Source organism: Gymnogyps californianus, chromosome 12, assembly GCF_018139145.2.
Source record: "Gymnogyps californianus isolate 813 chromosome 12, ASM1813914v2, whole genome shotgun sequence".
NCBI classification, from domain to species: domain Eukaryota; kingdom Metazoa; phylum Chordata; class Aves; order Accipitriformes; family Cathartidae; genus Gymnogyps; species Gymnogyps californianus.
The window spans coordinates 18,212,546-18,235,676 of NC_059482.1; the positions used below are offsets into that span (position 1 = coordinate 18,212,546).

At 37.4% G+C, this 23,131-nt stretch overlaps 2 protein-coding genes across 3 annotated transcripts in view; one reads left to right on the top strand and one right to left on the bottom strand.

Annotated features, from left to right (window-relative positions):
- RPGRIP1L (RPGRIP1 like) overlaps positions 1 to 8,154 on the bottom strand; it is an 80,750-nt gene extending 72,596 nt beyond the window's left edge. Inside the window, exons 1-4 of the mRNA XM_050904043.1 lie at positions 8,129 to 8,154; positions 3,680 to 3,771; positions 2,747 to 2,891; positions 102 to 400 (exon numbers count right to left, since the gene is read on the bottom strand). Of these exons, the coding sequence (XP_050760000.1) occupies positions 102 to 400; positions 2,747 to 2,891; positions 3,680 to 3,764 (529 nt within the window). The 5' untranslated portion in view covers positions 3,765 to 3,771; positions 8,129 to 8,154. The remainder of the gene's footprint in view (positions 1 to 101; positions 401 to 2,746; positions 2,892 to 3,679; positions 3,772 to 8,128) is intronic.
- Positions 8,155 to 8,440: 286 nt separating this feature from the next.
- The window catches only part of FTO (FTO alpha-ketoglutarate dependent dioxygenase), a 257,678-nt gene continuing 242,987 nt past the window's right edge, over positions 8,441 to 23,131 (top strand). For both annotated transcript variants that reach the window (XM_050904114.1, XM_050904113.1), the window contains exon 1: positions 8,441 to 8,499. In XM_050904114.1, coding sequence (XP_050760071.1) covers positions 8,461 to 8,499 — 39 coding nt within the window. In that variant the 5' untranslated portion in view covers positions 8,441 to 8,460. The remainder of the gene's footprint in view (positions 8,500 to 23,131) is intronic.

A 23,131-nucleotide genomic window follows, 5' to 3' on the forward strand; every position in this document is an offset into this window, starting at 1 on the left:
ATCGCCCACTGATGAACAGAAAAGAGTATGTACTTGCTACAGTGAAGCAATAATTAGTGGTACCTATATAAACCACTGTTTTTAATAAATGGGAATTATACCTTTCTTTGCGTGCTCCGGCATGCCAGCAGCCTCATTCACTTTTTTGAGACCAGTGTTAATGCGAGATTGAACATAGCTGTACGGACAAGGCCTATGGCCTTGAATCTGGAGCTGCTGTTTAGTTGAAATGAGTTTGCTTCGGAGGCTCTCGTTTTGTTTCTCAAGCTCACGAACCCTCTCTTGCAAATGCTCTATCATTTCTTCCAGCTCCACAGCCTGACCCAGCCGCTTGGGGCCGCCACCAACCTGTTCAGACCTTTTTTTATCATTAACAAGCCGTATTAACTTGGTGGCCATTCTGGGGAAAATAATAAAAAAAGATGAAAAAGAATGTGAAAAGTCAGCATAAAAAGCATTCTGTTGAAAGGAACATAATCACTGTGAAGACTTCAGCATAGAACCTGAATAATAAATTTCAGGTTTTGATATAACTATTACTGCCTGTGAAGAACTCTTTGAAGATAATTGAAACCACTGTGCAGCAATCTGCTTTATAGCACTGACAAATAACAGTTTCCTAAGGCTTATCATTTAAGGTTAGTAAAGGGAGGACACATATTTACTCCATATGCTGCTTAAATGTAATTTTTAACGCATGACCTTATATAGGAACCTCTGCATGCTGTTAAGTAAAGTTACAGATTTGGTGGGGCAAATTATAAAAGCTACAATTCCACAAAACATTCAACTGTTAAAAGAATGCTAATAATATGCAACATTCCAATGATATATCATTTCTAGTATTTTAGGATTTAAATATATATTTCAGTTCTAAAGTGGTTAAAATATATAGGTGGAGATATTTAAGAAGGTACTCTGGAAAAAGAGACTTAATAGTTCTCATTACCATACTCAATTTTATACATTTACCAATGTGCTTCAGAGAAGGAATGGTTAGCTGAAGAATATAGTTAGATACAGCAGGTATGGTTTTCATCTATCTTTAAAAGGATACAAATTTTGCTTTTGGCATCTCAAGAGTTGTACCTTTGATTTCTTTTAGTTTTGATAAACATTGGTAAGCTAGAACAAAAGGCAGAGAGGGCACATGGGGGTGATGTAATATACAAGAACAGAAAACATACCCAGCAGTGAATGGAAAAAACTTGGCATATAAAGAAAGAAAAGGTGGCTTTGATGAGAGAGACAAGTTCAAGACTTTACAAAATTGGTCGCACATCTTCAAGACCTGTATCTAGTTTACAGAGAATCTATTTTTGCAGGCCCAGAAAGAAAACTGAAAATAAGGACACACTTCATTTGTTTAAAGGGGCTTGTTTTATTTTTGTATACTTGTGGACAGAAGCTTCTACTTAAAAGAACAAAAGTGAAACAAAAAAAATCCATAATAACTTTAGGATGTCACAGAATGTTACTTGCCTGTAAGCAGGTTTTTTGTTTATTTGGTTTTTTTTCAGTGTACTTCTACTGCAAATTCATTCCAAACTTTTAGTTACAAGGGTTTTGGCATGAGGGATGCTGGGAAAGAAATTTAGCTTGAAGAGTTAAGATTTTTCTCTAGCAATCTAGACAAACACTGTATTTTATATTTTCTGTGCCTTAAAATATTAATTCAGGTATTCCAATTTGGACATTCTGTGTAATCTTACCTAAGTGGATAATGAGTGCATTTGATAAGTCATCTAACAGAAACACAGGAAATGCTATTTGGAATAAGCAAACAATTCATTTGTTCCACCATCTTGTATTTGACAGTAGCCTGACAGAAAAGATGGAATTCATGTCATGCTGGCCAATTTGAACCTGACTCACTCAATACTGAGTCAAAAGGAAAGAATGTTGTGGACTTTGGAAAAGTATGAAATAGTCCCATCTACAGAGGCAATATCTTCAGACGCCCTTTCATGAATTGGTTAGCTTCTGACCAGAAGCTAGCTTAGATGCAGCAAGATTTTATTAGCTTAAGTACAGCACAATGTGAACACAGAGCCACAGTGCTTTTGGATTAATTAGCCCTCCTGGAATATAGTAATAGCATGAACAGTTCTGCTGAGTCCAGCACAGCACTAAGTTTAATAATAAGCCTAAAGTTGCTTGCATATGTTTGGGTACACTGGGTACTGTGCTCCCCATGCTACTTGAGACTTCTTCATTGAAGTTATCTATTACCCTGAATAAAGGAGAGCTGATCATAATTATAAAGATATTTTAGGGTTAACTAGACGATAAAAGGCTAGATGCTAGTCAACTTCTTGGAGGACAGAGAAGGACAAAAAAAGGGGCAGAATCTCTCTGTAAAGGTCATTTTGATTCTAGGACGAAATTCCTGATGAATAATTAGGCTTCTATAGTCTCTTCTTCAGTTCCCAGAATACCTGTTATATTTGTACTCAGACAGCATAGCTACGAACTCTGAAGTGGTGGATAGCGGTGTACCTCTCTACATGGAGATCTAATACTGTCCACCGCAAAAAATATCCCACATATTAATAAAATATCCCACCCAATAAATATCCCACAGAGACAACCAAAAATCAATACAAAAATGAATTCCAATGAGTGATTTTTGCTACTGCTTTAAAAAGTGCTCTGAGAGAAATCAGCATGGTTTTTAATTTGTTGATAATGCTTTTAAGGGCAAAAATGTTACTGTGAGCTAAAATAAAAATATTAAAACCCATACCTTTTAATTTTCTCCTCTTGCTTATTTGCGTGTTGTTTGAGTAAGATGTTCTCATCATGTAAACGAAGAAATCTGTCTTCCAGTTCCTCTCGACTGATTCGTGATACAGCTTGTCGACCTTTTACATTCTGTGTAGTTGAGGACTCTACCCAAACCAAGACAACCTTAAATTACCTTCAATACATTCAACAACATGTAATCCAAAGTTTAACTCATCTTGAAATACTGAAAATAAATAATGAAAGTTTTCAAGTAATTTGATATTTTACACTTGTATGAGTCTGTTGATTAATTTTTTCAGATTTATTGGCATATTAATCACTTCCTTTTTCCTCCCTCTTATAGATAAAAGAAGTAATTCAAATGATACAGCAAACTGATTATCTACTAGACAACACAAAGGAAATAGTTTAGCAAGTAACAAGGTACTGTCAAACATACTACTTAAAAGAATAAGATGATCATTACCACAGAGATGCTTTCTAATCTGTTTCAAAGATAACATACTCTCTTGAAGCTTGAAAAAATTAACTCATAATTCTGTAAACTTACTCAGATACAAGACTAAGCCCAGTAGTTCCATTCTAATAGCAGCTGCGTAACATATCAGAATTGCATAGTACTTTTGGTTCCCATTTTGTTAAATGGGTCTGGCCTTGTCCTCAAGTCAGCAAAAGTCCTCTTTTCTTCTGGAAGGATGAACATTATAGCTCAATGAGATTTCCTGGTTTTAGCATCTCACAGCAGCTCCCCTCTTATAACAAGCAACATGAACACAGAATAGGTCATAGTATCTTTCAGAATTTAACCCAGATTTTGAATGGTATTTGAACTTAATTTTGTGAGTGGGAATGTTAGAAACATTTTTAGAAAGAAACTAAAGAAGCCACTGATCAAAGTCTGTAACTGTAATAAATAGCAGCTGGTACAAACCTTGTAATCCTCCAATTCCAGCTAGAGTTAGACCTACATCTCTCACAGGCAGGTCCCCCACAGTTTCATCAGCTGGAACAGACATGGCTTATCTACGGATAACAAAATTAAAATGAAATTCTTCTCCATCTGTAACTTAAACTGTGAGACTAGAATGAACTACAATACATCATATAAAATGAAGGAAAAAGTAATGACAGATTCTCTGAAATGACAGACTCATACATTACTGTAAATGCTCCTATCTCAATTGTATCACTCCGAGGGCAATCTAAACTTTCAAGTTTAACATTATGCCAGTTTTAATCTGTGCACAAAATATGGCTTCTTTGTTATGCAATAGCTCCAATTGTATTTAATGTATGTAGAATTAGCTTTTTTAAGTTCCAGTTCTGTTGTCTTCAGCAATCTTTGGGCTAAGGCTATATTTCTAAGTGCATGTGGGAGGCGGACCTGTGGGGGTTTTTTTATTTGGTTTTTTTAATTGTTTGTTTGTTCATTTTAAGACAGGTCAAAGCTTAAGGCATCAACTGGTAGATGAGTAATGCCATCTTCCACATTTTGAATGGGACTCTTTGAAACAGAGGTGCTTGGGGTTATGAAGTCATTTCAGTGTTGCCTACCATTCTCTTAGTCTTCTTTCAATCATTGTCATAAGAGAAATTACTTTCTAAGATAGAGACTCTCCTATGAATGATTCTCATAAATCCGAACACATTTCTTTCTTGAGGCAACAGAAAGCTTAGCTACATGACAAAGTGAGATTAGGAAAGTATTAATGTGAGGAACTACTACATTTGTTTCAGTGTAATATATGAAGATACTTATTAACAATTACTGTTTCTGTCTTCTCTTCCAGTGCAGAAAATTAGATGTTGGCCATAGAGTCAAGCAAGGCTGAAATAGCATGAAAAGAGAAACATGAAGTCCTTTGGACCGTCTTTTTTTCCCCTGTTGTTACACTCTGCAGATGGTATAAATCTTTAGCAAATCCAAAACATCTAGGAAAGCATTGGGAAATTAACAGTGATGTTACTAAAGACCTGCATCAGAGGACAGAAGTGACACAGTATAATCCACAGACATTCCATGAAGTATCTGTTAATTCTATCATAACCAAAACTGCTGCTAAAGATATGCCTTTCTTCTACCAGTAAAGTCTTCTATCATAAACAAGTCTCCTTAAGGCTTTGTCCAAAAGGAATGAAAAGGATTAATGGAAGTTCAGTTTCCAAGTCAATCTTGCTTTCAATCTTTTGTTTTTTCATCACTTAAATTTAGGATAAAGTATTATTTCCAGCTCTCACTGTTTGTAACAACCTGAACACATTTTTCTTTTGTGTGGAACAAACGTTTCCTTGTCATGACTGTTGAAATGCCTGAACTGATCTACACTTGTAGATTAGCAATAAGGTTGGAGTTTCAATGCTGTCAGTCACAGAAATGGAGAATAATACTTCGTGATGTTGAAGTCCATGGCATGCAGCCATTGTAACCAATGGCACAATTCTAATGACAGATACATATCAACTGGAATCCAGCTCCTCAGTGTTCTCAGCTCTTTTTGTGTTATTCACACAAATCCCTCAAAACTTTTTTGTAATTTGTTAAATTAGTGCTACCTGCAGTCATTGACTTCACTGAGGTCTAGGTTCATTAGTGCGGTCATTATTATATGTCACTGTATCAATATCACTACAGCAACTGAGATTAAAGTGAAACAGAAACCTTTACCTCTAGATGATCAATCCAAATTTGGTTCATGATGGTAGCAAGAAGATGCTACCATTATATGTCTTTTGAGAATGTGGTTGTCTTAGTCTTCACAAATCAAAAAGACAGGTTTTTTTGGCAAATTTCAGAGAGGTCAAGAGCTAAACAAATATTTTGTCGGCACTACTCCGTAATGTTTGTGATCTATCAAAATCAAGCTTCAAAAACTCTAGCACAATAATAGGCACAGGCAAACATTGCTGTTTTTCACTATTTGCCACTTGCTAAAGAAACTGTTATTTTATATACCTGTTATTTTCAGTGTGAAAGAAATCCATTCATTTAAAAAACAAAGATGAAACAACACATGCTTGTCCCTTAAATAAACAAACAACCCCCCCCTTGTCAGTAGCAATCCATTACTGGCTGCAGCAAAAACACAGAAATATTTAAGTTGTAAGCAAACAAACATAGCAGGGCTGTACATGAAAGCCAGTTTTTACTGGCAACATGACATGACTTGAAGGCAAGTGACAAAATAAAGCTGCTATAAATCTGAAGTCCCGAAAACTTAGAAAGATGAAATTTTCAAAGGTAAAAAGAAGAATTAGTTGTTTCATTTTCATTATAAAGTGACGGAAATTAAGCATTCAGCTTTCTTTTCTGCCCTGGGCCACAGGAAAAGAAAAAAAACTAAACTAACTGTTTTTATGAAAAAGCGTGTTTTTAGATAGAAATAGTACAAATCTGCCTCCTGGTTTTAGGGAGGCAAAATAAAATTACAGATTTAGGATTTGGCCTGGCAATTTATTTGCCTCATTAGTAACATAAGAACCTATGTCTTTAATAATCACTAACAACCATCTTTTATGCTTCTTCTCCTAGAGAGAGGACACTTCAAACAGCAAATCATGTGTTACATATGTTACAGTTACTTTGTGAATATTACCTCAGTGTCAATCACAAACACTGAAACAAAATTACTTTCCTTGCACTCAACAGTTCCAGCATTATTTCTAAAAGCATATGAGATTTCTCCACAGAGTTCCATATTACTTCTGTGGAAAGCATTTCCAAAGTGGTTAAATCTGACAAAATTGCACAGCAACATTGCTACAAAAGTGATTGTACTTAAGAGTCCAGTATTTCCTAAAATAAAGCATAATAAAGCAAAAGAGATATAAATTTGTATTTGCATCTGGACAGATCCACATGCCATGCTGAACCTCAACAACTTAAAACAGCTTTTATTTCCAAGACAGGTTACCCTACAGTCACTTCAGCACTTCTTGTTCCTAAAAAATAAGAAAAAAAAACTTCACATACAAAGAGAGGAAAATTTTCCATATCTCTGGGATTAACCTATAAGAATTTCAAGTTTGGTATAAGCAAGAATTTTAGATGTAATTACTGAAGTTAAAGAAACTGTAACTTTCTTATATACTGCACTACTTACAAAACTGGTGCTATCACCACCTGTATCTGACAAATTACTACAAAAAATTGCATACAAGTTTGCAGTGTTATGCAAGACCAGCCAGTAATGACCACGAATACTTAAAGTATCAAAGCTCATGCTTTAGGTCCAAATTCTTATATAACTCACAGAAGCATACTGTTCTCCCAACATCATTCAAATGTAGCAAAACTGAGGGGGGATTACTTAAAATTCCAAAAGTTCTCAGCCAGTGGGGCTAGAAGGGACAGTTTCTAGTGAAATCTTAAAAATTACAACACTCAATTGTTTCAACATGGATTTAGAATTTCATGAGTCTTGGCCATGGTGAAGATGATGCTTTTCTTACAAAGTCTTACCCCACTTCTCTGGTAGAGGGAAGAAGGAAAAAAAAAAAAAGGAAAAGAAAAAAAGGAGGAGAGAGACCAGACCACCCACCTATCTTAGCCTATCACAAAGTATTTCCAGCCTACATTCTTCCTGTATTGATTCCTTAAAGATAAATGTCTGCACTCTATTGGGCTTGTCATCTAAAATAATCTCATTTATTACTTGGTAGGAGTATACACACGTATCATCTTTCAAACATCATCCGTTGCAGTGTTGTGAGTTTTAGGAGGCGGAAAGGAAAAAAAAAAAAGAGAAGATATGGAAGATATTAGGAAACGAGATCACAACGTCCTGCTGTAGTCTGAGGGAAGAAACATCTCTCAGACCTGTAAGTCCTACTGCAACACAGAAAAATCAAAACAAACGTGTCTTGCCTTCAACGTATTTTACGAGTGCTTTCCAAATTTTTCTTCAGCCCCGTCAGCTCTGGCAATAACTTACACGCCTGGAGGGGACAGGGAGGAAAGGTAGCGTTTGCCTCATGAAGGAACGCCTACACTCCCCGTTTTTTCCCGCCCTCGGGCACAGGAACACAATTCCCGCTGGAGTCTAGCAGCCTTTTTACATACGTAACAGAGGCCACAACTGAGGAGGGTTGTAAGGCTACTTTAAAGAAAAATGGTGAGGCCCCCTGCCTTTTCCCACGGGCAGTAAGCTGCGAGCGACGGAGCCTCAGAGGTCTAAAACAACCGCTTGAGGAGCGCAGCCCCAGGCCGGGCTCCCCCTCAGCGCGGGAGCGCACCGACCCCCCCGCTCCTCAGCGCCTCCGGCTCCCCGGGCTGGGGACACCCCCGCTTCGGGACATGGCACCGCATCCCCCTAAGTAACTCCAGTATCGCTGTCCTCCCCCCGCCGTGCCCCAGAGGAGGAAAAGCTTCCCCCGTACTCACAGCGCCCTGCCAGCCCTATGTCTTCTCTCAGCGTTCTGTTAGCAACTGCTTCTGTTGCTAACCAAACCCTTCCACTTCCGGGGACCTCCAGACCCCGCTGCCTGCTGGGAGTTGTAGTTCGAGGAGGGGCCGAGCGCCGCCTCCGTGTTACGCGCGGAACTACAGCTCATTTTCGCCACCTGCTTCCCGCGTCCGTGCCGCGGTGCCTGCCGGGAGTTGTAGTCGCCCTGGAAGCTGCGTGTCAGGCTGGTGCCGGCGGGAGCTGCTCGGAGGGGAGGACGGTTCCCGCCGCGTGCTGCTGCTGCGGGCGGGCGGCTGGCTGAGGCGGCACCATGAAGAGGAGAGCAGGGGAGCGGGAGAAAGAACTGAAGGTACCTCCTCTTTCCTTCCCGCTCCCCTTTAGCCCTCAGGAGCGTGCCCACGGCGAGCCCTCTTACCCGCGGCCGCTGCGCGGCTTGTGGGGCTGCCAGGGGCAGAGCGAGCCCGCCCGGGCTCCGGCAGCTCCAGTGCTGGAGCCCCGTGTGAGGGGAATCCGAGGCCGCCGTGAAGTTTATGGTGAAGGGGAAGCGGCCCAAGCACCGAGCTACCTGCCGCCGTTAGGCAGCCGGGGGGCGGCCGGCGGCTGCCTTCCTGCGCCGCCTGGAAGGAGCGCTGCTGCGCTGGCAACGGGCGCCTCGGCCCCGAGTCTCTGCAGCGGCTTCGAAAGGCCGGCGGCAGCGGCTCCCCGGGCCGGCGCCCTCGCAGCGTATGGCCGAGGCTTAGGGCCCTTCCCTCGCGGCTTTACAGTCGCGTTGGTTAAGCGTGCCCTGTGTGTGAAGTAATCCCCTGCGCCTCAGGGGATGGGGCCTGGAGGAGGGGTTGCGAGGTCGGTGCACGAGGGCTGGCGGGAGTTCTGGCGTGGCTGAGGGCCATCTGCCTGCTTGGGGCCGGGCTGGCTTAGCAGCGGTGCTCTAATTAACTTGGAAATCTTAGATTCCCCTCCCTTTAAAGAGGGGAACCTAGTACAGCTTTAACAGTAGCTAGTAATAAAGATTTTTACCATCTGGGCAAGATTTTTCAGTTTAAAAGGGAGTTCTACGGTGTTATATGAGAAAAATTGTACAAGTAAATATGTGTTTGTTTTTGTCAAAACATTTTCAGTGAGGTGATGCGTTATGTAACTGCGCTTTTATTTTCAAATTTAAAAGTACTCTTACTCTACATCAAGCCTAACCTAAATAAACATTTTTAAGTCTCTTATAGCACCCTAGCTTTATAATGTTTTTTCTTGATAACGTGTTTAGATGCGATGCCGCTACGTGCTTACATTGAAGATGTAATTACACTGTGTAAGCAAACAGCATTGCTGAATGTTTTGCTGTTTCAGGTGCGTTTGAAGGGCTTGTTTCTACCATGCTGTACAATATTTGACTGCAACTCTTGATGGTTGTTGTACCTCTGCTGATTTTGTTTACAAAATAGTAGTACAGGGCAGCCTCATGAAGGAACTTGTTTGTAAGTGATAAGTTACTTGTTTGAAAGCAAAATGCTGATTAGTGATGTTAATGAGAGGAAGGCTAATTCAATTATAAATTTAGAAAAAGTTTTCTAAGATGGTAATCTGGTTCACCTGTCTGCATACAGAGCATACTGGTTTTGGTATTGCTGTTAATTTACTATTTAACATTAAAAGTGATTTCACTATAGGGGCAGGGAAAAGGTCTGACCTAAGTTTGCGACTAAATATTTTAATAGAAAAATAACTTTAAAGCCTCTTCACAGGAGTAAGATTCTTAACAAATCTAAGGACAACCTGGTCATTTTGTAATTAGTCTTTCTGCTATCTCTCATCATTGAAGGACAGTAACTTCAGTGTTTTGTTTGTGTTCTGCTCTTTCTATATATGTGAAAACACATGCAGATGTAAGCTGTCCCATCCAATCCAATGTAATTAATTATGTTGCAGAGAAAAACCCAACCCCTACCTTTTTTAGCCTGTACATTTATGCAATCCATCCAAGGGCTTTTGTCTTTGCAATATATCTCAAACAAACATATTTGGGAACCATCTGCATTAGGAGAATGATTGCCATTGATAAGATAATCATTCAAGGATATGTGTGAGGGAGTAAGAGGATGGAACTGTGAACTACACTGGCAAAGGTTGTAGGAGGACAAGGCACTTGAAGAGGAGCAATGTATAAGAAAAACTCAAGGAAGCTAGAGTGAAAGAGTACTGCCTTAGACACATGTTGATGTTGTAGCTGTACAGACAGAGAAGGATGAAAATTAAGAAGAGATCCTTATAGAGAATTTAAAGGTGTGAATACTTAGGATGCCTTAGGGGGATGTTGTAAGTTGGGTACTACTTGAGAAGCTTTGAGTATATTGCAAGTGAAACAAAAGTAGCCTGTAGAATGTCTTTGAATAAAGGATGCCAAAAGAGAAGGCAGCAAGGGGAAGAGGAGGGGTTATACAAGAAGAAATGTATGCTTTCTTTTCACGGGAGCATCTTCATACTGGTATTATTTTATACAACTTAATTAGAAATGTAATCTTTGGGCTCCTGGCACTATGCCAACTCACCCTTCAGTCCCTGGGTTTGACCATTGTTCGTTTATGTTGCTCACCTAAGAAATGCTGAAGGCAAAGGAAGTGTGTATTTATTGTACTAGTTCTGCCAAGACTTCCATTTAGGTCCTGATCAAAATATTTCATAGCAAACCAAATATTAGTGAGGTTAACCCGACCTCTTCTGGAGAGTAAGATTTATGAGGCCTACTAATGAGAGGGAAGTGGTTGGATAGAGAAGCTGGTTTGGATTATGTATCTCCTGGCAATGTCTCTGTTCTGGAGAATTAAATCCTGAATAAAGTTCTTGTTTTGCTGTAATTGTGTACAGTTAAATGCTATCTATCAGAAGCCTAGTGATTGTTTTTTGCTTTGTAATTATGCAGTATGTTTCTTATATGTGATAAGCTGTTCTCTCTCTCTCAATTTTTCATGTGTATAGCAAGTTTTTATTTATGCTGTTATAGAAGAACATTTCTGTTCCAAGTACATGTGGTAGAAATTCTTTAGAGTGCAGTGCTGTCATACAGCAATTTCCACTTTGCAAATCACTCAATTGGATTGAGTGAGATTGAGTGTGTAGCAGAAATGAAACTGTTTATGCTAGTATTTGGTGTTCCAAGCCCAAGAGGAGGAGGACGCAAATTCATTCCTGGGAAGAGGGTCTGAAAAAAGTTGGGAAACAATAGCCAGAAGTTAATTACTCAGCTGTCTTAAGTACTGCGTTGGGGATGCCAGTGTCCTGTGGAATATTTCTCTGAGTCTTAAGTGGACAGCAAAACATGATTATTCTGGAGTTTCTGAAGACATCTTTAGAGATGTTGCATGCCGTCAGTTTCTCTGGTCTTCCCTACAGAAAATATTACTTCTATGCCTAAAACCAGAGCTGTTAGAGTAGATGTTGCTCATTAGCTGAAAAGGCATTTTAATGAAACAGTCCACTGGGGATGTGTTTTGTGTGTGTGTTTGTTTTACCTTAGAATTCAGTTTTAATTAGTGCAGTTCATAGTTATTTTGATTCTTTACACCGTTGGTCAGAGTTTTGGTCAGCTTGCAGTAAACTTTTTGTTGCTGGGTGAAGAAAAGGTACCACTTAAAGTAAAACCAAACATAAACCTCTTATTTGGTAGTCTACTTAGACTGTTTTCTCCTTTTAAACTTGGGAAGAAAGCTGTTTTGCTTTTAGAATGTTTATGATCTTGATTAATATTCACAGGTTAGTTAAAAAAGTTAATCTTTAATGTAAGGCTGTTCTCAAGACTGACTTAGTCAAAGGTTTTTTTTAAGTAAGTTTCAGTGTGACAGATGCCAAGTTCTAGTAACTACCTTTATATGCTTCCTCTTGCCACTTTTTGCATATTAAGACCCTGTGTCGTTACCATGTGAAAGATAAGATGCTCAGCTACTCTGGAGTATTATTTTCTTTTACTTTAAAAGAATTACATTGATGGGTCTCTGGAATAGACGGCTAAGCCCAGTTCACAATTACCTTATGTAGCTGTTTATGCTAATTCACATTACTGTGAAACTAGAACTGACTACAGAGAATGTATTCCACAGACATTACTGTTATGTTTGTACAGCTCCCAGCACAGCTGGGACCCCAATCCAATAAAGTTATTGCTATACAAATAATAAATGCATCAATATGCACATATCTGAATATTCACAAGGGCTTTTATAAAGATATTTGTGCGCAATTTCACATTTGTGAGACATGTTAGACAAAGTGGCAAGGAAATATAAAGCTTTAAATAACACAAAGCTTTGCATGTATTTTATTTACAAGGAGGAAAAGGGAATATACAGTGTTTTGGCTTAGATTTCAATGAACGTCTTACTTCTGGCATCATCCTCATTTTTGCTGGCTGGAAAATAATATATATTTACAAGATAAAATAGGTTGCTTCAACATATTAATACTCAGGGAAAAATAAGCAAGTATTCTCAGAGCACTTAAGAGCAGGGGAATGATTTTGGGATTAATGCTGAAGAATGTCACCCATACCATGCAATGAAGTATATAAACTTTAACATTGTCTTACTATAGTTTCTTCAAATGTTACATTCACTACTTGTTTCCTGTTATTGTTCTGCCTCTTAAGATATAAAAACATTCAAAATATTCTAGTTGACAGATTAAATAGATTCTTTTAGAAGTTGTATTTAGGAAAATTGAAGTTAATGAAACAGCTTAGATGCAGTTAAATAAGCTTCTTGTCATGTCATATTTCTGCTTAGGTAAATGCTGTGCAGGTTTTAGCAGAATCAGCAGCCAATATGCCAGTAGCAATTTTTGTGGTAATCACATTATTGGCCCTTCCCATTATTAATGAGACAATAATTAAGAAATAGTGTTGATAGTCACATAACACATGATTTGTATATTGGAAACAGTCAGGTAGAAGCCTTGCATATGCAGAATAAAATACAAGAAAGAATGAGTGGCAAATGTTCCTTGCTTTTAAATTCATCACATTCCTGCTACTTAAATTGCCTCAGCTGCTAATGCTGGAACCATTACAGTAATGGACTCGGCAAATGAAGGAGAACCAAGACATACACACTTTATTACTGGAGGGGTAATTTTCTCTTCATCTGTAATAGCAGCAGTGCCTAGTATTGATCAGACCATCAAGATACTAATCCTCTGTAAAATTACTTATAACTGAAAATGTGTTAATCCAAATCAGTCTGTGTCCTGACTTTCTACTTACTATTGAATACAGACTATTAGATGGTTTATTTTTTGTGATTTAAAGCCTTTATACTGATAATATTAGGAGCTTCCTTTGCAAGACCATGTGCTTAATCTTAGCTATGGCCCAGGGTTGTCTTTTTGCTTTAACTAGAACATCATCCACTAAATTAAGTGTGCGTCTATCTTGCTGCTCTGAATTATATTGCTACTTTAGGCTCTGCAGATTTATTAAACATGTTGTTTTACATTCAGTCTCTTGTTTTTGCTGTAAATAAGAACAGATCTATGCTTCACGTATTAGAATCTTCTAAGATCTTGGAGCTAAGGATATGAGGAGCATGGATACTGAAAACACTAACGCATGTTTTGTTGATTGTGGCCTGTAAGGCTATTGTGTATCAGAGTAATGTAATGTCAAATGCCAGAGGTCTAAAGGTCTTCAGTTCACTTTGATCCTAGTGATCCGCTACATGAGACAGTGGTATGGGAGCTGTGCATATTCCATATCCAAATATGCACTCTTGGGAAGGATTTTTTTTCCTTCCCCCCCCTCCCATCTATTTTTTCATAGTCTTGTATGTTAAGATTGTAAGCTCATGTCTGTTACTTGTATAGCCTCTAGCCAACTAAAATTTTGGCTCGGTTGCATGTCACAAGTATAATAGCTGTTACGGGTACACAGTGCCTCGTAGGACATGGCTGCATGAAATGATTCCATTAACCCTGACCTTTCATTAGACTTACTAATATGGGCTCCTACCACATGACAGCCATTGGTATCTTGCCAGCTTATGGGGGGCAAGAAGTGTCCTAGAAGTGGGACAAGATGCAGAAGTGGTTGCTTATTTTAAAGAATCTGGTAGTGTTCCATGCATTTTAGAAAACTGTTGTTGTTGTAGTGTCAATTAGATTTTTGCTCTGGCAAAACGAACAGCATGTTTATTTATCTAATGACCCCTCTACTTTCTTTTTTCATCATGATTTAACTGATTCAACTTGTATCATTTAGAGAGACTTCACATTTCCTAAAAGGTATTAGAGTACCAATACCCTTACATGGATTTTGATTCCTTGTTTGCCTCAGAACACTACATTTCCCCCCCCCCTTCTAATAAAGAGTATGAACAGAGCATATGTTGCTTGCTTAATTCCAATTTCCCTGTTGAACCGCCTCTTTACTATAATTTTCAAGACAGCAAACTAGAAATGCATACAGCAAAGCATCTTGTGTGATGATGTGGTCATTTGGAGGAGTTCACTTATTCAGCTGAAAGCTATGCTGCCAAATGTAAGACGAACTTTAAAGTTTTCTGTTGTCTTAGTAAATTTGCAACTAGACTGTTATTAAACATGAGCATGTTCTCAAACAGCAACACTGAGACAAAACATTTACAAATCCAGTGTTAGATGTGCAGTGTCTAAAAATGTGCTGATAGTTGTTTACATTTTTTTAAATATTTCTGTAACTTGTGGCATTCAGGAAAATTAAATTTACCCAAAAAAACGAGGGAAAGTACGTTATGGAAATTCTTCCTGTTTTCTGTAGAAAATAAAACTTCATGTGGATTGAATTTTTGGTTTTGAATGAACATCTTTCTGAAGAGAAATCTTTTGGAAGTTGTTAGCAGGTGATTCCGTTTCACAAGGCTAGGTAGTCTCAGATGTAGGTCACCCAGACCCTGTTGTCTTCTGATTCTGAGCTTAGCTTATAATCTTAGAAGTTTCAGATGGAAATTGGCACTTTTAAAATGAAGCTATAGTGAAATGTCCCTGCTGGAGGTGCAGTACTGGGCCTACTTTCACTTTTATTTATAGATTTGGAAAACATTTAATGAATAATTACTATACTTTTCCCTTTTACAGCAGGTAGGATTCAGTTTCATCTGACCCAGGTTAGTGAAAACTAGGCAGGCCAAATAGTGAATGCCTAAAGCTTCTTCTGTTCCCAGTGCAATTGGTGATCAAACTTATGCAACCTTCAGCTGAAGCAGGATTGGGCTTTCATGCTTTTAATAATTCATCGATTTCTTAAATTATTTAAGTAACCTTTAATGACCAAGAGCATCCAAAATATCAGATGATTTTCTTCCCTTCAGTTGAGACAAAAAAGCACTGTAGTGTATTACTGTATTCTATTAGGTTCACTAGTGAAGTGCAAAACATGGTTACGAATATTTATTGGCATTTAAAGTGTGGGACAGATTAAACATATCTTTGAAGCCTTCTGGATAGAAAATGAGTGCTGTAATTTCAAAACACTTTTTTTTTAGTTACTGGAGTCTTACTGTGGGAGGAAATTCTGTTCTACCTTACTTAGCTTAACAGTTTTTTGCCTTTGTACACAGCCTACACCACTTTCTAGAAGAATTACATCTTTATCTCCTAGAACTTGTTCAGTTTCATTTTGCCCTTTTATCTGCTGCTCATCCCACAATTTTTATTTAAGACTGTAAAGTTACTTTAGTGTAACTGCTATTGTCACCTTTGCCCTCAGCTAATCAAATAGTTTACCTTGAGGGAAGCATTTATCTCCCACTTTCATTATTATTATTTTCGTAGCTGTAAAGATATATATTTTATGTCTCCAGAAGGCTGTAACAGTGAAACGAGGTATTGATCTGCTGTATTTGGCAATTTCTTTCCACCTTGCCATCGATATCATGTCAGCCTCTGTCTGTACTGTGGTTGACCTCACAAATAGCTCGTTATGTTCCCATTGGATTCAAATGATATACTATGCTCAAAACTAAATCAATGAATGATTATAAAGTTTTTAGTATTATTTCATAATCCCCAGGCAACTGGTACTTCATGCAGTGAATACTTGAAAAGGTACCTGATTAAAATATGTTACTGATTCTGTTCTAAGGTTTAAAATTGTATTGAAATCAAACATCCCATAGTATTAAATTCAGAGTCTGGTTTGCATATTTCTGTACACATACTAAAATTACTGAAACTTCTGCCTGTAATTCACCGGAGAGACTCCAGTCTATAATGGCAAAAGATTTTACTTAAAGCAAAACCTCCCACTTCTGATGCATGCTGTGTCCTCTGTTTTGAGTGCAAAAATTTCACATACTGGATCTTGCCAGTGAAGGATCATGAATGTTACACTGCACATGCTTTTAGGGGAAAAAATGGAGGTAAAGATCAGATAAGGTTTTAATCTCCAAAAAGTGAACAGTAAGTTTTAGCAACTTTGGGATTGGAAAACGTTGCTATTACTGCTCTGTAGAGTCATACACCTTATGTATACTTCTAACAGTTTAACTGGTAAAATTCATGTTCAAATACACATTTAATAGATTTTTCTTTTTTTTTAAACTCTGAATGGAAAGAAGTAGGATTTTCACAGGCATTTAAAGGACTTTAGAAGCCCAATCCTATTGATATTGAATGTGCGCTCGAGTTGGGCAAGAAGCTTTTAAAAATCTGACTGTTGTCTTGAGTCAGGAGGCCTCTTGAAACGTACATCTGTATTTGGAAAGGACTGACTGAAGATTGCATACAAAAGGATAGGTTTATGCAGATTAATTAAACAACAGCTTGTAGCTCTGGAAACAATTTGTATTTGGCTGTATTCTCTTCTGATTTTCTTCTACATTTACTTCTAACGTAAATGATGTCATTGCAGCAGGTAATGATGCTGTTGTGCTCAAAGGAAATACTTCATGGTCTGGTATCTAAATCATGTGATGGCAAACAACTGCAGATGGTAAAATATTGAACAGCGCGCTGTGGTGCATATGTATGTACCTAATCACAGAATGAAAACAGAACAAATAATTTAATCCAAAGAAACTATGTAGGAGAAATTTATTTGGGGCCTTCATCATAAACTGTGCATATAAACAACAGTCAAATGACCGTCTTTCTGGATTGGAAAGCTTATTTAGAGTCAGAGTTTAGATAAAATTTCTAATAAACTTTTTTAAAGAAAATGAGCATTTGTCAAATGTAACACTTTTGCAAGACATCTATACAGAAAAGTTGTGGAAAGGCATTCCAGTGAGAGAGAGTATTTCAGTTATGTATTCTGAGACCACATGAGTGGCGTATTTTAGTATGCAATATAAAAACACTGGAAATGATACCAAAGCTCTGATCAGTTTGAAACTGTTTTTGTAAGCCTGGACTTTTTCTGAAATGTAGAAGAAAAAATTTTTGTGTACTGCAGCTATTATGAAATTTTAAAAATCCGCTTCTGTCTTCTATTCAGGTAGGAGCCAAAAGGTGATTTTTACTAAATTTGCTATTTCAGATTTTGTATTTGCTGAGTATAATAGAACTGACCTGATAGGAGGTAAGATCAAAAGGCAGTTCCATTCCCCACTTTCCAGCCATTCCCTTGTCAATACTTTAGAATAAGATGGGCTGAATCAGTTGTGTGGCTCCTTGCATCTTTGGTAATAGGGAAGAGAAACTGTTTTGTTTTGATTTGGGTTTTTGACTGTGATGACTAGTTCAGTAGGCAGTTATCTCTTATGGATGTTCAGTGCTCTGGTTTTTGCCTCTAGCATGCAAAATGTAAAAAGTGTACTGTATTGGTGGTTTTGTTTCTTTTTGAACTTCATGAAGATGGTGGTAGTTGAATTTTTCAAGAGGGAAAGTATGGGGACAACTGTTAGTTTGCATAAACTTCTCCCATTCCTTAAAACAGAAGCTATTAAGCTTCTGCATTGTCAAGGTTGGAAGCCTTCCGGTATGCACTGTCTTTCATTTCTTGAACTTCTGTCACTGGTGTCTGAAAAATAGTCATGTGATATAGTCATATGGACACTATCAGTCTTGGTTCAATGGAAAGTGTTTATGGAAAGCATTTATGGAAAGCATTTATACATAGACAAAAATGAGATAAAAGCAGATTATGAGTCCTGCCAATGTTTTGATTTCCTAGCCTTATATTTCACTTTAAAAAACTTCAAAAGTCTTTTACTTCTATTAGTAAAAACTCGTATTCCTGGGTGCCTTCCCCTTTAAGCAGTTTTGCTTGCATGTGTCATGGGGAATTTCTGTGTATTTGGGAATAGAGCAATTTTGTATTGTATGTTATATCTATCTATAGGATATACTATGCACTCCTTAGATAACAGTAACCAACAGGTAATGTAGCAGGAGATCTAACACACAGTTTGGTTCTCTGTCTTATTTTGTTTTGTCTTTCCTCTGGCCGGTATTGCCTTCTCCCAGTGTTTAAAAAACAAACAAACAAACAAAACCCCCCAAAACCCCAATTTAAAAAAAAACAAACAACTTTGTTGCTGTTCTGGATTTCTTTGCGTTATTAGTATTCATATTTTCAGGTTACATTCCATGAGCTTTTCTCCAGTAGTGTTGCAAATAAGAGTTGAAACTTGTATGATATTTCCTGACTCCAGGAACTGATACTTTAGAAAACTTCTCATAATCCCTTGACTGTTGCAAGTTGTGGTGCTTGATAACAGTATATAACAGAGTTCTTGGTGGCATTCTAGCCTAAACTCTTATAATAAACTGTAGGTATTGGTCAGCCTTCCCTAAACTGTGTTAAAAATGTCTTACATTACTGAAGTATTTGTATTATACAGTGTACTTACCTGTGGCTCCTTAGTGTATCTTCTCATCTCGTATTATTTCATAAGTTTATCCTCACAAAACATCTCTGTAGTAGGGAGGTATTTTTCCCTCTCCTACAAATGGAAATAGAAGTGCAGAGAAACTTTAACTTTCTCATTATCACAAGTAAATTGATAGTGTATGATAGGCATCAGATACACTGCTTATATTCCTTGTGACTGAGTGGTGTGTGTGCAGTAAGTCTGGTTCATTTGGACAGGGCTTGACTACCTGAAATAGCTAGTGTGTGTGTGCGCACGCACTGTGCAGCTCATGATGAAAGAGTCAAGAAGTGCAGTATGTGTGCAGTAGCATTATGCGCTTCAACAATGAAGAGTGAAGTCAGGACACCCAGAATTTAAGATCTGGAAATCTCAGACAAATACAGAAGTGCTTCTGAATTGATTTGGACCTCATTATAAGACAGAAAGAGAGGAAGCAACTGGGGAAAATGGATGTGTAACCAAGCACGTCCTCTAACAATTAAAGCATGCTTTTTTCTTCTCCCACTCTCATAGACTGTAAAAGACATTGATGAGGTTTCCCCAAATTTATAATTTCTGCTATAGATGGGACCCTTTTGCCTATGTAGAAAAGCCTTGTAATTTGTCCTTCAGTCCAAAATAAGTTGAATTATGATTTTATGCTTCTCGCTTCCTGAAAGCCATTCATTGTGATCAGGACAGTAGGTTGGTCATTATGATTTGAGAAGTGTTGATAGTATGACTTGTGCAGTAGAACATACGAATATAGTTCCTGCCTTAAAGAGTTTGTGCTCTGTGTGTCTCTCTGTGTACGTGACAGACAAGTGGTTTTATGCCTTGTGATCCAAACGTATTCCTCAAATAATGACAATTCATTTTCTCTTTAGTTTGCAAAGTGCAGTTTGTAAGTACGGTCTTTAATGTGTCAGTATCATGACAGAAATCGGTACAAATCAGTAATGTCACAAGTGGGATGATACCAGTGACCCAGCAAAAAGAAACAAGCACTTTGCATGTTGATCTGTTTTGTTAAAGGGCAATATTTGGCCCTGTAAGTGCAGGAGAGATGGACTGTTCATGAAAAGGGCATAAAGAGCTAACCCACATGATCCTTTGTCAGCCTGATTAAATTTAGTGTCAAGCATTCATTCATATGAAAGATGAGCGGCATCACTGTTTATCTAATAAAAAAAAGTATTTCTATTTTTCCTGAAGTCTTTTATATGTTAATAGAGGCAAACGTGAATATGATCACATAATTTAAATGTGTAAGTAAAAAATATACATCTTTACTGGCAATGGGTTAAAAGTAAGATGTATATGTTTTATGCAAAATAATGCAATTTCATTGTTAATCATGCTGTTCAAGCCATAACTCCACACAAAACAGTGCTTTTAAACAAATAGAAAATACTGTTATTGTACCATTTATAACAGAAATGCTTAGGATATTTAGAGACTGATGTAAAGTATTTATTTGCATGCTTTAATGTATGCTCCTATTGCAATATTAATATACAAATGCAGAGTTAAAATTGCAGGTGATTGTATTAGCCCTAATTATAAGGTGTTAGGCTCTGCTTTTTAATACTGGACGAAACCCCAGTATTTAGAAAAAGGGGTACAACAGATGTAATTTTGGAAATAAATGCATGCCATTACAAGAAAATCGAAGAATTTCTTGTGAAATAATTGAACTTCTCTTAAATATTAAAAGAAAGAGAAGGGAAAAAGTTTAGATGTCTTTCCCCTCACCCTTCCTACCCTGCCAAATCTGGCTTGCTTAAAACAACTGCTGGGAGTTTTGTTTAACGTTATACTTTGCATGCATTTGTGATTTGAAATAAAAAAAAAAGTCAAATTTGAGAGAGACAGTTTGAATGGCATGCTGTCAGTTTGGCTCTTCATGAATTGGCAGTGGTCTCATTTAGGACCTTCAAATATGTGTCTGCCTGGACAGAATGAGAACATTTTGCATGTTCTTCAGAAGACAACCACTCCTTGCTGCCTCACAGTATTCAGTGGTGCATGACAGTTGCCCTTCATTGCTGTCTTCTTCGAACTTAACCTTTGACCGTCCACTTAGTTGCTGCGCAACGGTTGGAGCAGGCCAAGATGTTCGTGAATGACGGGCATTGGCCTGCAACGTGCTTGTCATTATTTGACTGTCAAAAGTAGCCTGCCATTGGGCTCCATCAAGGTTTGAAACCTATGTGCAGCAGTCCATATTACTTAACTTCCAAGACTGTCAACAGAACGATCAAATGTGCATAAAAAATGTGTGTTGAATACGTCTTTGATCATAATATAGGGAGATATTTTTTGTGTGTGCTAAATGTATTCATATGACTTTCACAGGGCCAAGAGGTTGAATCTGCTGCCATGGTAAAAAGTGAACAGTTGTCTCCTGTGGTCTAAGTTTCAAATAGCACAATTTAGATTTGAACAGCTCTGCCAGTTAAACTCTCAGCTTGTCTTGCGTATCCTATCAGCTTTTCAGCCAGAAGTATAAGCAGCGAGATACTAGACCAGTGGTGCCTGAGGTTAGCTGTCAAACTGGAATGTTATTTTGGATCTTGCTGTAATGTAATATTATAGAAGGAGGTCAGGCTGTGTGATTTGTAAAGCAGTTGTGCGAACTTTAAAAGGCTGAAATGTTGTTTATTTTGCGTACTTTTTTTTCCTCTTGAAAGAGTTGAAGAGAAGATAGAATTTGTCATTAAAAAGTAAGAAACCTGAGGCAATGTAAAATGGTAATTTTTCTCTCAAGTACAGAATACAGTGCATAAAAGAGCATCAAAATTCAATATGAAGAGTCAGTAAGGCTGAAATTCACTAAGTTATACATGCTTGACATTGACAATATTTAACAGGCAGACATATTTGTATCTTCTGATAATGAATGCTGAAGACATTCGGGGCTGAACCTCATACTTAATTTAACGAATGGGAATTGTACCCCTGGGTTAATTAGGAACGTAAGCTTGGTGTATAGGTAAATCGCTTATGCAAACTATCATATAATAACAAATAGTTTGAATTGCTTCATGCTTGGAAGAGTCATATCCTGCTTTAGTGTAATATTCACTATTCACTTGGGCAAAAGCTGTCTGTAACTGCAACTTATTTTATTGAATTTCAAACATGTCTGTTTTCTTCTCTCAAAATATCCCAGTTCCTTTGCAATTGAAATAGTATATCAAAATGACATCACAAAATATAAATATCAGCTTAAAAAAATGGAGATTCACTACAGCTTGTTCATAATGACTTCTATCCAAAGCATAAAAATAGCATTATCTTGCTAACTGGCTATAAAATTATTTTGTTTCTTCATGTTTCAAAACATCGTCATGCTAATTTAGTAAAAACAATAAAATCATAGAAAGTGGTTAGATGCTTAGAAACTAAAAGAGTGTTACTTTTGTAGTATTTTTGCCCTCTGTGTATTTTCCAAACTAGGTTTTATTTTTTTCTGCTTACAATGTCATTTGCAAGAGACCTCAGTTCAGATGCACTGATCTAAAAAATAAGATTGTGTCATGGAGATCTCTTAGTCTTTGGTCGTCTTGCTATTAGTCTTAAATGCTCTTGCTGTTTAATAACAGTCTAACTCTTTGATTTCAGTCTTTGCTAATGCATTAATATGTGCCTAGTCTGAAAAGGAGTATAAAATGCATGCATTCAGATGTGTGTTTGCATACATATATGTATATATGCATGCCATAGATGTGCAAAATTATTTGGCAAATAAAGTGGTCTGTTATTAGATGTTAAAATCGTGGTTTTTTAAACACTTTATTCTGATCATGAAGTTGCTGTTGCTAAGTTTTGATTTATGTTTCCCTCTTCTTGAGTAATGCATACCTATACAATATGTTTTGGTGAAGGAAGACTGAATTTTCAAAGTGTATATATGCAAATATACAATCATTTAAGTGCATTTAAGTATACAAATAAATAATGAGCACTTAAATAATGAGCCATTGTGTTTGTTGATATGGTCTCTGAACTCAGAACTCCTTTCTTGGCCTCCATGGTTTAAAAAAATGTTACCAAAATGAACAGAAAAATTGACCAGACTATTTTCAAAATGAAGGAATGTTATTTTCCATTTTCTGTCAGAAAGATGTTGCTCTTTCTTTTACTGTACAAGTCAAGGTTTAATTT